The 14,734-nt window shown below is 41.4% G+C and overlaps 1 protein-coding gene across 1 annotated transcript in view; it reads right to left on the bottom strand.

Annotated features, from left to right (window-relative positions):
• The window catches only part of LOC141467562 (contactin-6-like), a 90,122-nt gene that overhangs the window by 25,492 nt on the left and 49,896 nt on the right, over positions 1–14,734 (bottom strand). The window contains exon 10 of the mRNA XM_074152166.1: positions 13,662–13,812. Within this exon, the coding sequence (XP_074008267.1) occupies positions 13,662–13,812 (151 nt within the window). The remainder of the gene's footprint in view (positions 1–13,661; positions 13,813–14,734) is intronic.

A 14,734-nucleotide genomic window follows, 5' to 3' on the forward strand; every position in this document is an offset into this window, starting at 1 on the left:
CTAGAGCATGCCCTGAAGTGCCATGTCTACACGTTTCTTAAATACCTCCAGGGATGGCGACTCCACCACCTCCCTGGGCAGGCTGTTCCAGTGCCTGACCACTCTCTCAGTAAAGTCATTCTTCCTGATATCTAATCTAAACCTCCCCTGCCCCAACTTCAGAGCATTTCCTCTGGTCCTGTCATTATTCCCTCGGGAGAAGAGGCCAACACCCACCTCTCTACACCCTCCTTTCAGGTAGTTGTAGAGGGCAATGAGGTCCCCCCTCAGCCTCCTCTTCTCCAAAACTAAACATGCCCATCTCCTGAGCGGGGCAGGGGTGGATATAGGAAGGAGAAAAGCTGAGATGTCCCCGTGGTGCTGGACACTCTGTCACTGGGGCGTGGAGCTGAGAGGGGAATTGGGGATTTAGGCTTGAATGAAAAAAAAATATCTTTGTTTCCTCGGCAATAATCGCCAGGTAGGGCAGCCATTGTTTGCATGCAATTTGTAGTACGATGAGAAAATAAGTTTAAGTTTAATAATCCATCATATATCCCTACTAAATTGGAGAGGAGCGAAACATGAAGCAACAAAGTACGCTCTTCAATATAATGATGTATCAAGTAAACGGCACTTTTTTGGATAAGGAAGGAGGAATAAGCATGAAAGAGCTGAGTCCTTCTGCCGGCTTCACGATGCTGTGCATCAAAAGGAGAGACTACGGGTGCCTCTCCCTCTCAGTGGGGGGACACCTGAGGACAGCATTTCAAAGGCAGCTTTAAATATGAAGAAACATTTTCAGATATCCCACTTCTGCCTCTGCAATTTTCTTCCTATTAATGATGCGTTTCTTCACATCAGTTTGTACCAGCCACAAGAAAACACCCCCATAGGAAGCTGCTGGTGATAAAATAGTTGATTCAATCGACTGGTTGGGTAACATATGGTGGCTTCATCAGTGTCAGAGGAGATTCAAGTGTGAACCAGCAAATGTTCATAAATTGGATACCTGAATAATAACTTATAACAAGCCACCGGAGTGTCTTCCTAACCATCAAATATTGGTGCCCTCTGTTATTTTTACTGCAGTTGCCCCTAAAAGCTCTAGGTACGAACTGGAATCCAGAAATGGGCATGAGACAAAAAAAAAGGACAATCTCAGTCCCTAAAACTTCCAATGTAGGTAAATACATAGGAAAAATATAGAATAATAAAGGGGAGAATCCATGGGTTTCTGGCTAGGGCTTTTATTCTTTATTTTCCCCTGTGTTCTTCATTAGGAATTGAGACCTGGATAATTCCCAGCTTCCTGGTTTATCCACTAAGAGGGGTTCGTACTCACTCAAGATCTGCCAAGGTAGCGTTTGATCTGAAGAAACGCTGTTCTGAAACAGTAACTCAACGGCTGGGCAGGCTGAGGGTGGAACGGCTCTTTCAACGCATCAAAACGGAGCTTAGCAAAGAGAAACCATGAGCTAATAAAAGCTTCAGAGTTGTTTGCAACAGAGGTCATGCCACCTAAAGACAATTAGGGAGCCAGCAGTAAATAAGATGCTCGGGTAGAATTTACGTAAAAGCACAAAGGACTCCAGAGTAATTAGTTAGCGAGGAAGGGAATTAAAGAAAAAAAATTAAAAGTGAGTAATTTCCAGCTGTACCGAGGTCTGTGTCAGGAGAGGGATGAGAAAGCAGAGCACAGCAAAAAAATCAAGATGATGCATTTCAAACGCATTAGAAAAAAAAAGCAACGTGAAATACCGACCCAGTCGCCGTGAACAATAGAGTTGCCATAAACTTCCCCAGAGCCGTGACTTTACGCCGCGGGTGGGTTCAGAGGGGCTGCACTTCATCCTCTTCGGTTTGTCTTTCCAATCCTGGAACTGTGATTCTGAAGGCAATGGGAATTATCCCCTTTAACGGGCTTTGGATCAAGCTCTGACAAACGACTGCAGCAGCAGCCGTGAAGCGCGGGTCTCACCTGCTGAAGGGCTTGCTGAAAACCATCCCTTTTCACAACATTTTAGACTGCGTGAAGGCTATGGATAATAATTCTCAGCATTTGCATCAGAAGACAGGGAAATTCCAAGCGCTGCGACAAGGCAGAAAAGTTTAACCCGTCCAATATAATGCAAACAGAATGTTTCGTCTGCTAGGGAAACCGGACTCCTCTCGATAAATAAATGAGGGCCTGTCCAGGGACAAAGAGCAGAAGTTCTGAAGCAGATCTGATAAACGCATCCCTGCAAAAGGAGGAGGAGGCATGAAATGAGCTACTCGGGACACAGCTGTTCATAAAGCACCGCTGCAGCAAGGGATTGCTTAAGCATAAGCCTAACTCTAAACTGCCAGCTCTGACTTACAAAATGCTTAAATTCTTCTCAGACTAGCGCGGATGCCCGTGTTCCTGCCTGAATTACCCAGGTGCTACCTCTGGGTAAATAGCTCAATTAAGCAAAGTTGCTAAGAGGAAGAGATGAAAATCCAGTTACGTAAACCCACATGAACTTCCTGCACACCAAAGCTAATTAGAAATACGCAGAAATACCATTCCATATGTAACAAGCCTGGAAACTTACCCTGCAAAAAAAAAAAAATGGCTATGTTGGATGCAGTTCACTTTTGTGGATCACGGGAAGACAAGACAGCTCTCAAAGGCAATTTTCCCCCTGCAGGATGCCCGGGGCAGAGGGCGAGGATAAGGGCAGGGCAAGGATGCAGCCGTGGGTACCACAGTCCTGGCCCAGCACCCAGTGACCCTTGGTGTGCATCTAGAGATAGGACTTTTCTCAATAGGATGAAATCTGCCTTCAGGAATGAATCCAAAGCCCTTTGAGCCTTTGCAAGCTTTTAGTCCCCCAACAGTTTGTGAGAATTTTTTCCCCGGTTTATTCAAGCACAGAGTAAAGCGACGTCCTTTTGTTTGCTTTTAATCTACTCGTTCCATCAGCTTGATCCTCGTCCTTGTCCTCTCTGAGTGGCCCCATTAATATACAAGACAAGTATTATACACAGAAAGGGAAAACAAACAACCTCCCCAAGATCTGCCGGAGTCCAAACTCTGCGTAACGTTCAAAAAAAAAAGAGTTTGCGACGTTTCTGCAGAAGACACGAGACTGGGAAGAAGTGAGAGCTCATTAAAATTGTCACACATACTTTTTAAGTAAAGAACTTGAGAAATCAAGCAGGGATGATAGGTACAGCTTTTAATTAACCAGGCCAAACAAACCATCTCCGAAAGTGTTGTCTCATGTGAACAAAAGATTGTTGATGGCTATTTGCTTTGATCTTAAGAGCATGAAAGAATAATATGTATTTAACAAGGCTGATAGAAAAATAAAATCTGAGAAAAGAAGGAGGTGTCAACTCATTAAAGTGCATCAGAGGTAATTTTTGGGCACTGCTGTATTGTTCAGCCAATGTGTTTTAGAGAGAGGTACAATTTTAATTCATGGATGGGAACCGCATTAATTCAATAAGGCATATGTCTTTGAAATCCCCATCCACATCGGCTGGGCTGCCATGGTGTAAAACTGGGGGGGGAATCAAGCCCACTTCAGCAGATTTCAGCACGGCCAGTAGGGCAGCTCTCTCTTCAAGGGCGTAACGTCATTCCTTTCAAAATAAAGTAACCCTGATACTTAAAGATTCGCTCCTCTTTTCTTCTGTCCGCCTCTAACACCAAGTATCTGACACCTCATGATGTTATTGAAGTCATCATCACAGCGCCGTGCAGATACAAAGGGAGTGTGCTGGATCTGATGAAATCAGAGGCAGAGTAATTTTTATTATCTGAGAAATCCTATTTGAAACCGTGTCTTCCCAGTCTCACTTTACTGCTCAAGAGCCAAAACACTCTTGCTTTCATAGGCGACGGAAAGATATATTGTTTATAAATTTCTTCAGCTATGCCAGCAGCCATTGAAGCAATAACTGACTTTTCTAATTTTGCAAATATCGAGAAGCACGAGAAGGGCCGAATTAAAAAGCACAAGGGGAAGTCAGCGAGGGGCAGAAAGAGGAGCACAGCTCTCAAGCGGCTCAGAATTCCTCGCCATTTATGCAGGTGTAAATGTGAGTAAAGCTCGGCTGAGTGAAGGGATTGTACCTGCTGGTGACAGCTCTGGTATTTTTGAAAAGGTCCCACTGAGTCCCATCTGAGATCCGACCGTCTGTATTATATGGTAATGATCTCTGTACCTGTTTATCCTATTCTGAGTGTAATTTGCATGCTAATAGTATTGCCGTTTAATAAACTATGCTTAAAAGAAGATTTTCCCTATCTGCATGCTGATATAAATGAGTGTCAGAGTTGACTGACAATTAACTGGAAATAAAATAAACGCCATTAAACTCTGCGTTAACTATTTGGATCAAAACAGAATTACACCATGTAGCTGAACAGTCTTATTAATATATTTTAGAAAAGAATACTATTAGCCATGATAGAAGGTGACACTGTAACACCGTTCCTTGCTATCTCCTTCAAGTTTCCCTCTGTTCCTAAAAAGGAACATTATTTTTGCAGAGAATCTCTGCAATTTGGGACCACAAATATTTATTTTATGTAAATATATACAGACATCTAAACTGAGTTCTACTCCATAGTAAAGCTGCCACATAAAAATCGGTATTTTCAGAGATGGAACTCCCTTTAACATAAAATAGCCAAAGTTGGTTTGCCCTGTCTTTAACACATTCAATTATTAAATGTGAGGCAGGTGTTCTTATGCAATGACCGAAGAAAAAAGTGATAAAAATACCACGTCTGTAGACATGTGTCTAAATCTATTGTAGGTATGTGTCTCAAAACTTGCAGCCCGGGGATACCGGGCAACAGCACCTCTGTGTGTACGGGAGAGAAAGCCGTGCCAGCCAACCAACCAACCAGTTTAGTGATGAAATAAAACAAACAAGCAAACCCCCAAAACCATTACTTGCCATGTTTTAACCCCTTCAGCTTCCTAAAACCCGTGTGCTGGTTTTAAGATGCTTGCGAGCCTGTTCGCCCTGAGTCTGTTGCATTAATCAAATATGCACATTTTTGGTCTTTTCCCACACAGGGAACTTGGTCTCGTGTCTTATTTACAAGATACGGCCCATTTATGGCTCTCCTCTTCCCTGTGTCTGCCCTTGCCCTGTCTCAAACCTGCATCTAAACAGTGGCAGTCGCGAGAGGAGAGACTCCGTATAATCCCGGACCGAGACAAGAGCCATCCCTTAGCATGTCCAGGCAAAAAAAAGAAAGATTTCTCAGTTATTAGTCTACCTTGTGCCCAGGACATAATGAAACATCGTATTTATGTAGCCATACATTGATTAGTCTGAACATTCATAGCAGAAAAAAAAAATAATACAGTGATAAAATAGTGCACCGAGAAGGAAAGGATCAGGAACCAGACTCTGCAAAATCCTGTGGTGAGAATCCAGGTAGAAAAATGAACTGAATTGGCAAAGAAAAAGGTCGCCATTTTTCTATTTGCCAACAAGTTCTGCTGTTTTTATGAAATCTTTACAACTCTGGCACATCAGAGAAACGTTCTTTCAGCAGAGGATGGTATGCCCACACTACTACTATTCAATCTAATCCCCCCATTAAGCATTCTTTTTGATTCAGACATTGTTAGGAGTTCAGACGCAGCCGTTCGTACGACCAAATTCACTCCAGATGTAAAACAAAACCCTTAATATGGGTCTTAAGTAGAATTTAAACAGTACATAAGGCCCTGAATTACCCTCCGCGTGGGAGTTTAATTTGCTTACAGGAATCTTCTTCCCTATCTGCTTGTCAGAACATATTTCAAAAATAAAAGCACAATAAAACCTGCTGTTAACTTTGAAGTATTCTGCATATCCAGCCAGCAGCTGACACCAGGTACACAGGATGGTCCTGGTTTGCTCTCAGGAACCCTGGGCAGCACATTCACGTGCACACACGCGTAATAGATATAGAGAACTGGAGATGAACCGCGTTCAACCCCAGTGATTTCAGCTTCCATGCTGACGGATGACTCACCTTTCAGCTGCACGTGCCCTTGCTCTAGTCTCATCACCTCGAGCTTCTGCCTGGTGGTTGGGCTGCCTGTTGTCCTGTAGGAAACCCTCACTGGGCTATTGAACTTCTGCTTAATTTGTGTGATAATGATAGGGACTATACGTGGTTCACTGAAGCCTTAGACTCACATCCTTGCTAAAATAACACAGATCATAGAAATTTTATGTCTTTTTAATGCGCGAGTTAAAATGTCTGTGTCCCTTCAGCAGACTCTTCCTTTCACTGAAAATTTGAAAAGATTTTTAGTTCTCATAGAAAAGAAGTAATGAAATACCAGTATTTCTTTGTAATGAAATGTTAGTATCCTCCTACAAACCCTTCATGTTGGCCAAGCGTTAGCCACGTTCTCAAGGTGCTGCTTCTCTGCTTTCTCTCGCATAATCCTTCAAAATCAAAATGATCCCAGAAACTCCTCCCTTGGAGACTCTTTGATCGTCGTGCCCACAGCGTGACTGGCAACAGTCCATTTCTCGTGTTAATCAGTATCTTATTGCTCTTTTTTTACACCACCTCCTGATCTATCTGTTACCTCTCATGTTACTCTTAGGTTGAAAACTTTCAGGATCAGGAACAATCTTTTATTTGGTGTTCATGCTGCATGTTTTTCATCCAAAATTAGTATTTTTGTATGCTATGGCGCTAAACACACCAGAATAGTGCAACGGTAATGATGTTCATGGCAGTACAACTTGGACTAGAAGAGAAGCACAGAAGGTTACATTCTCTCATTATTTTTCTTTTTTTCTGGTGCAAACTCCTAATTAGGAACCTTGATTCAAAGCCTGCTGAAGTCAATGGAAAAACTCCAACGAGATTAGCTGGCTTTGGATCAAATCCTGAACGTCAATCACAATGTGTGCATGTGCATGAAGCAGGGCTAGAACACGAACAGAAAGGGAGAGAGGGCGCAACCCTGACGTTCACCGGGGTTCAGTTTATTGCAGCTCCCTGTGACATGGAAGAGTGACAGATTGCTTGGGACATCTCAGCAGGTAGGACAGCCCCTCAGAAAGGCTCACCTTAACGAGGTTCCCAGGAGTTGGGTGGGAACAATTTAAAATTGTATTAGAGAGGTGTCACACGGAAGGGAAATTGTAATAAATCCAGCATCAGGCAGGTTGTCATTCTTTCTTATACGTGAGAACATATGGTTCATTTGCTGACTTGATGCTCGCGCTATCTGATGTGCTAAACATTATTGCATTAAGTAGTCAGTAATACATGATGAAATTAGGTTTATTGGCTTGTTCCATTACGAAACTCTCCAAGGAGAGAGAAAAGAAAGGAAAAGCCCTTTACTTATGTCTTCTGCTGCACTGATGTCTGCTGCCTGCCAGTGTTTCATTGGGTCAAGTAGCCATGGGGGTCCCCTTCTGCCTTTCATTACTCTGCAGTGGATTGACTTCAAACGGAAAGATAACAGAGAGAGAAGAAAGAGGGAAAACAAAGCAAAATAAGATTAAGAAGAAAAATAAAATATTGTTTTTTTCTCCTCCTCATCTGTTCTCATTCTTCCTTCTCCCTATATCTCCCCTCCTCATCTTTCACTCCCCTGATTTCCACTCCCCTGCCTTCGCTCTCAGCTTGGGGGAGAAGACAGAAATAACTCTGTGGAGAACACGAAGAAGTAAAGACTGAAGGTACTTCAGGTCAGTCTGAGGCATTTTCTGGCATCCCTTTAGTTGTAAAACTTTTCTTATGCCAATACCATTAGTTTTGCTGGATCGCCAAACAATTCTGCTCATGCACACTCGCGATGCCATGTTTTATGTTGGTCCTAGATTCAATGGCATTATTCAGGAGAAAGCACAGGCAAATAAATGCTTGCACGCTTGTGTCCACAACCAACACTGAAAACAGAAAAAACCCCACTGCTGTTAGCAAATACATAGTCAAGAAATAGGTTATAGCTGCCTCCACTAGTCTTTTGCAACACCCTCTTCTCTGCTACCTTTCATATAGAAACCCAGACCATTGTAATCTGAGCGTATTTTTAGCTAGAAGAAAGAATACCCCTTACAGCTCTCAGCATTCCCTTGGGAAAGGTGTAATGATGTGTTTTGTCTGGTTAGCACCGTATATGTAGCAGTGTGGCCTAAGAGATGAAAAAACAAAGCAATTCTATACGGCAATCTCAGGTTTTCCAGGCGTTTTTGTGTCTTAATATGTAAGTTCAGGGCAAGCACTGAAAGCAGGCAGGTAAATCCATGCCTTTGATTTCTGTCAATCTATTTGTTAGCAAGGAATGGAACTGAAGTGATTAATCAAATTTAGCAGATGTGGAATCAATTCCATTGGTTCCTTAAGCAAAATTAGAAATTCATCAAGAGATAAGCTTAATTTGTATTCATGTTGACTTACAACGATGGTGTCTAAGATATCTGGAATTTCTCTGATTGCTGATGCCCACACTTCAAGTGCTCTATTTAAAAACTGAAATAGGAAATGAACTTCTTTACACACAGACACTGATAAGGTAGAAGGGTTAAGGCGTATCATCAAAGCTATGCAAAGCTTCTTGTGGTAGAAAAGCAAGAAGGATAAAAATGGAGATACACTTAATCCAGGCTTCGAAAATCAGACTTAAAAAATAAAATAATAGTAAGATTAATATTCCATTGCTATTCACCTGGGCGCATTGCTGTAGAAAGCTGGGAATAGAATGGTAACTGCTGGAATAGCATAAGAAAATATGTTTTATATGAAACTTGCTACCAGCATACAAATGTCTCTACTACCTTTATCTGCAAACAGCGGGTGCCTAAAGCAGCGTGGTTTGTGCCACTAAGCAGCATGACAAGTAAAACTTCTCTCTGCCTGTGCTACTCATCGGGTCTGACTTCAATATAGGTAGGGTGTTTTTTTTCAGACACTGTGGGTAGGCTTCATTCCCCCAGCTTTGCTCATCTAAAAGTCAGGCATCTCATTTGAGATGGAGGTGCCTGCCAAGAAAAAGTAAATAACTACCTTAGACTGCATATTGACTTCAGCTAAATAAAAGTTAAGTGGCATCAATCTCCTCCTTTGTTAATAGAGTAGTGCAAATTTTGGAATTTTCAATCCATTTTGTCTCGATTCCTCCCCAAGCAGATTTTTATTTATTTTTTTTTTTAAAGACAATGGTTATTCTGGAAGGTTTCAGTACAAGCTAAACAAACACTGTTGACATTCTGGTAATTGAAATGTTTCGTTGGAAGTTTGTTGAACTGCCCTGACACATTTCTTCTCAAATTGGTTCAAGCTGAAATGCTATTTCACTGCACAATATGTTTTGTGTGTTGTATTTGATCAGTGGATTGAGGACATCTCCTGTTTACCAATTAATTGCCCTTATTTTTTTAACTCCCTATTTCTCTAAGTCCAACAGATGCCCACAAAAAGACAGAATTCTTTCCCCGGATAACAACAGAGTTTAAAATGTGTTCAGATGTTCACGGTTTGGAACCCGACTTTGAACAGCGGAGCAGCAGAAGAAAGGCAGAAGCAGATGGTGGTCATGGGTGCTCCGAAGGTTGTAGGAGACTGGTCCTACCAGGAGACTGGGAGAGCAATTGAGATGCAGCACGTGCTGTGAGCGGATCCGACCCTTTAATTAATGAAACCCACTGGGTCTGTGCATTTCACATGCGGGAAGGAGAATCCCCTTAATTTTGAGGCTCCATGGGGCAGCTGTAAGAGCTCAGCAATTACCAGGTAATTCCCCCCACCCATAGTGTTAGAAGTCTCCAGTCACAACATCTGCTCGGTTTTCTATGCATAAGGTTGTTGAAAGACAGCTTCTCATTTCGGTGCTCATTCCTCCACGTTTCCTTTGAGAAACGGCAATAACTTGAGCGCAAAACACCAAAACCAAGCGTGGTGTGGGAGAGAGAACTTACCGTCAACCTACCATCCTTCACAGAGATGGGTCTGAACTGTGTCCTACAAGCAAGTCTAGGAGCCAACAAGTATTGAGCATATTTTATTGACCCCTAAACATACTTCTTGTCCAGTCCCCAGAAAAGGATTTAAATTATGAATATTTGCTTATTACTGATTATTAATGCATGGAAAGTGCTGTATATGACTAATGCGTTCTTTCAGCCTACCTCATTTCTCGGTTTTCCCTCAGCTCTCCTCATTTAAATTCTGAGCGGAGTGAATCACATATGTTTATATGCGTTTACTACAGCAGTTGGGGATCCTCAACTCATAGTGAGGGAATAGCACCTCTCTCTGGTAAAGCAAAAGGGGTTCCAATTCCCATTTATTCAAATGCTTCAATCAAAAAGAATTTTCATAAAGTTTTCCATGAGGGTCCTGATCCTGAATCCACTGAAGGCAATAACAAGATACGCATTTGTGATGAGATCAGTGTCTCGACTTGCAAATTTGCTTTATTTAATATATGAATTGTTCCCTTCTACTCCTTCTTCTCCTCAGTAGACACATGAGATGATAGAAGTGAGATGAAGAAAACTCCCATTGCACTGAGAATATATGACATATATGAAAACAGCTCATATCTGTGTCAAACTCCACAGGATGGGAGTTCAGAGCATGAAGCTGGTTCTTTTTCTTGGTTGCATTTCATTTCTACATTGACCTAAAAATCACATCATGAGCCAGGCAAAAGTTGTGCATTCAGCAAATGGCAAACAAAATCTTTTCAAACGGTTGCCCATTGGACAAACGGCACTGCTCCCGAAAACCCGTTTCTCAAGACTTTGATCCAAAGAAGGAAGTTAATTGCCCAAAAGAAGACCTGAAGCTGTACTTCTACATGATCCAGAGGAGCAAATTGGGGGATCCGGGGAAGAAAGAGCATGTAAAAACAGCTGGGATAAGCCAACTGTGGAATTTCCTTTTGATTCCTGCAGCTGATAACCTCGAATTACCTCTCTATGGTGGCCAACAGCGTGAACCAAAGAGAAATCCCACTACTCAGGGGTTCAGCCATATGAATGAGGGTGGAATTTAGCTATTTTTGAAAATTTTTAAGTAGAATTCTCAATGTAGAGGGGACGTTAGGTATGGGAACGCTAAGCAGACCTGGTACAGGTACGTTCAGGCTTTGTTTGACCATCTAGTGCAAAAATTTATTGATTAGGGAATTTTTTTGAAGGACTGAACGTGTGCTTCAGATGTTATAAAGTATTCCACATAAATCAGGGCATACAAGCTGCTGAAGATCTGGACAACGATTTGTTTGAGCTGCAGAGAAGATGGGGGAGACAAGCGGGGCTGGAGGAGGGAGAGCAGCAACCACACATGCGTGACTATCAGGAATAAACTATTCCCGTGAGTGAAAGAAGGAGGGTGAAAAAGAAAGAATATCCTTTCCCCTTAGGGTGCAATAGGTCCAGTTGCACTATTTCTGTAACAAAAGACTGAATTTGTCCATATCATTCTGAAGAACCTATGCAATCTGACATATTTAGCAGTATGTGTCCATCACAGTTTTGCTGTCAGAACCGTAAGGGAATGATATTTCCTTTTTTCCCAGCGTTAATAACCCTAGCAAATATTTTAAAAAGCTAGTAAAGGAGGCCAAAGAGATTATAAATGCTGCATAATACAATAGAAGCAGAAATAAGGAAAGCTTTAGTTAAAATAGTTAATCTGTTTGTGACATGTTAGGGTTTAATCATATATTGAGAGAAAGGCAGAGCAGATTCCTCTTCTCTTTTTATGAGAAAAGATACATATGATTTGAGTACTTTAATTAGCTGTGTACTTTAATTACAGCCATAGAAATCCTTCTTTCATTCTCTGTTTTGTCACAAAGATCTCTGGAAAAACACTGCGTAGATGAATTGTTATTTTCTCTTCCTTAAAACCAAGGCATTAGCTATTTGCCATTTAATAATCAAAAAGCCTCATAAATTCTACTTTGCACCAGGGGACACACTGGTAAGAATGTTTTGCACGTGGAGGCTTTGAATCGTCTCTCCCTTCACCTCAGTGTAAATCCTGCTCCTTTTGTTTACCTCTGCTAGGCAGCAGAAGGCCTTCTGGGACCCTCAAAAATTACAGCGTGCTTATAATTATTGTTAGTAAATTAATACAGAAGCACAAGTAAATGCTGTATGCAGCGTGTAAATATTTTCTTTTATAAGCAAATCAGATGGGGACCGTCACGGTGCCACAACCTCAAGTTCTAGGCTTAATTCAACAATTTAAATTGCAAGTTTTAAGCAGTGCTCTCCTTGCTCCTGTTCTCATCAATGTCAGAAAATCCAGAGATTGCCCGTGGCAAACTGTACCCTGAGCACGTTCTCCACATACAGCAGGGATAGGAGTGAACAGGCATTTGTGTGGAATAGACTATACAAGCAACATGCAAAAAAAGATTTGACTGAACACTAGTTAGAAAAATATTTTTCATCCATAACCGAACAGTTAAACAGAAAATAAAACTGTCATTACTGAAAGGGGGAAAAAATAATTGAGAATTTCTCTACATCCCGTGGCACGGACTCCTTACCTAAATTTTTCTGTTTCATTGTGAGTACCTATATGAAATACCTCTTCTCCGATTTGCACTTCCTGTCACATATACTTCTCCCACTTACTTTTATCTCCATTGTACATCATTGCAGTATTGGATAGGGAAATACTGCTTGTTTCACAGTTCTGCATAATGTTGCTTTAATTATAATTATTTTAAGTTTTATGTGACTCAAACTAACCTCCTTGAGCAACTGGTTCTATGTGCAAAATCTGATGTTCAATTTCCAGGGCTTTATGAATCACTTATTCTGTTTTCAGCCTTTGAAAATGATAATGTGATAAAACAGTGTTGCTGTTGTATTTGTGAACTGAAAGAGATGCTGAGAAAGATTACAGTTCTTAGACACTGCCGCCCATTTCATCCATCTGCCTACATTTGTAGTGGAAATATCCTCATGGTTGTACACTGTGTACACTATTCACAATCTACTCAAGTCAACGAGTCGCTTTGGATTTTAATGCTTTACCACTTAATTGACATTAGCATGTAATAACATAGATGGTGTGTGGCAACTCCCAAATATCACAAAAATCAGCCAGTATCACAAATATCGCAAAAAATCAGACCAAACATCAGCAAAGTCCTGCTGAAGACCACGCAACCCCAGCAAAGCCCTGCTGAAGACCACGCAACCCCATACCAGTTGGTGAGGGAATGTACCAGTATGCTGGTCCAGTGGCCAAATCTTGCCTAAAGAGAAGGGTCAGAATATGGAGGCTGATTTATCTATGGGTTATTGTACAACCTGTACAGCTGCTGAGCAATTATGCAGCAGCCTGGGTGTATATTCTGCTTCCCTGAAGCCTCCGCTGATGTCTCCTACATGAGGCTGATTCACTCGGGCTCTGCGTGCGGTAAAACAGCTCTGACAGAGCTGCAGTGAATTAACTGCTGATGAACGCCAACGTATGTATCGCACAATTACCCGCGCGTATTGGGTTTGCCTTTGTTCTCCATCAGCTGTACACCCGCAGAACTGTGTGGCCACCGCTAAAGACAAATAGGCCTCTGGCATCAAAGTTTTCTGTCAACGAGCTGTCAAAAGCAATACTAAGCCAGCTGTGTTTCGGTGATGTTTAAATGAAATTAGAACAGAGAACACCCAACAATCCAGCAACTGGTTCAGAAGGGTACCTTTCGTTCCGGCGCAGAACCTCTGAGCCCTTCCTCCAGTTAATAACCGCTCTGGGAGAAGCGCTCGGTTTACAACCAATTGTAACTTCACCTCCAACTTGAACGACAGACGTTTTTTTCACAGGATTTCTGGAAAAATCGGGTGCTGCAGCTAAAAATAGAGAAATAAGAGGAAAGAAGAGCAGAACAATATGCAGCTGACAAGTTACTAAATGAACTTGCAAAAAATTCTTCTCTTCGAGTTACATAGTAGGTGAATCCAATAATCGCTTCGCTTTTGAGACTTCTGCAAAAGTCGATATATCAAACATGAAAAATGTATTTAAGTACCAAAGAATGGAATTAATCGTACCTTATTTATGCTGTTTCTAAACTGTCTACCTAGAAACTGCTCTGCCAACCTTTCCTGCGGGTTATCTGCAGACCATTCTGGGAGAATGGGCTTATCTGCCACGAAGAGTGAGGTTCCTGAGCAGAGCAACGTCAGCAGGATAAACATCCCAGCCACAGGTATTTGTCCACAGAGTTTAGAGTATTCAATCACAAATACAGCTTTTTAATGGCTTTCTGTTCATAAACTGGTGCCGTTTTCTGAAAATGCATTTATTTGTCCCGTGATTTATGTGAAAATTCACTCTTGGAGAAGGAGAAAACACGACACCTGTACAAGAGTTGGGTCCTCCTAAAGTCTACGCTTTACTGGTTGCACTAGTTCTTGGCTGTCGAACAAACTTTATATTTGGATATCTATAACAGAATACCTTTTATAATATAGGAATAAATTCCATTTTATGTGCATCTCTGTTAACCGTTAATGAGATTAGTTGCTATATGTTATTTGTTTTTATAGACGTATTTGCCATATGCTCTTTGTTTATATTTAAAAGGATTTTTCCCACTTGTTGAAATTGACTTTTAAAAACTGCAGAATAACTATTAATAACTCATAATACTAAGTGAGAAACAGCATTCATTAAAATTGTGTGTGTGTGATAAAAAAAGGCCACACATGGAATTAGAATTTTCCTCCAAACCAGCCACAAAATCGAAAAAACACCATTCACACATGGGTG

This window comes from Numenius arquata, chromosome 8 (assembly GCF_964106895.1).
Source record: "Numenius arquata chromosome 8, bNumArq3.hap1.1, whole genome shotgun sequence".
NCBI classification, from domain to species: Eukaryota; Metazoa; Chordata; class Aves; order Charadriiformes; family Scolopacidae; genus Numenius; species Numenius arquata.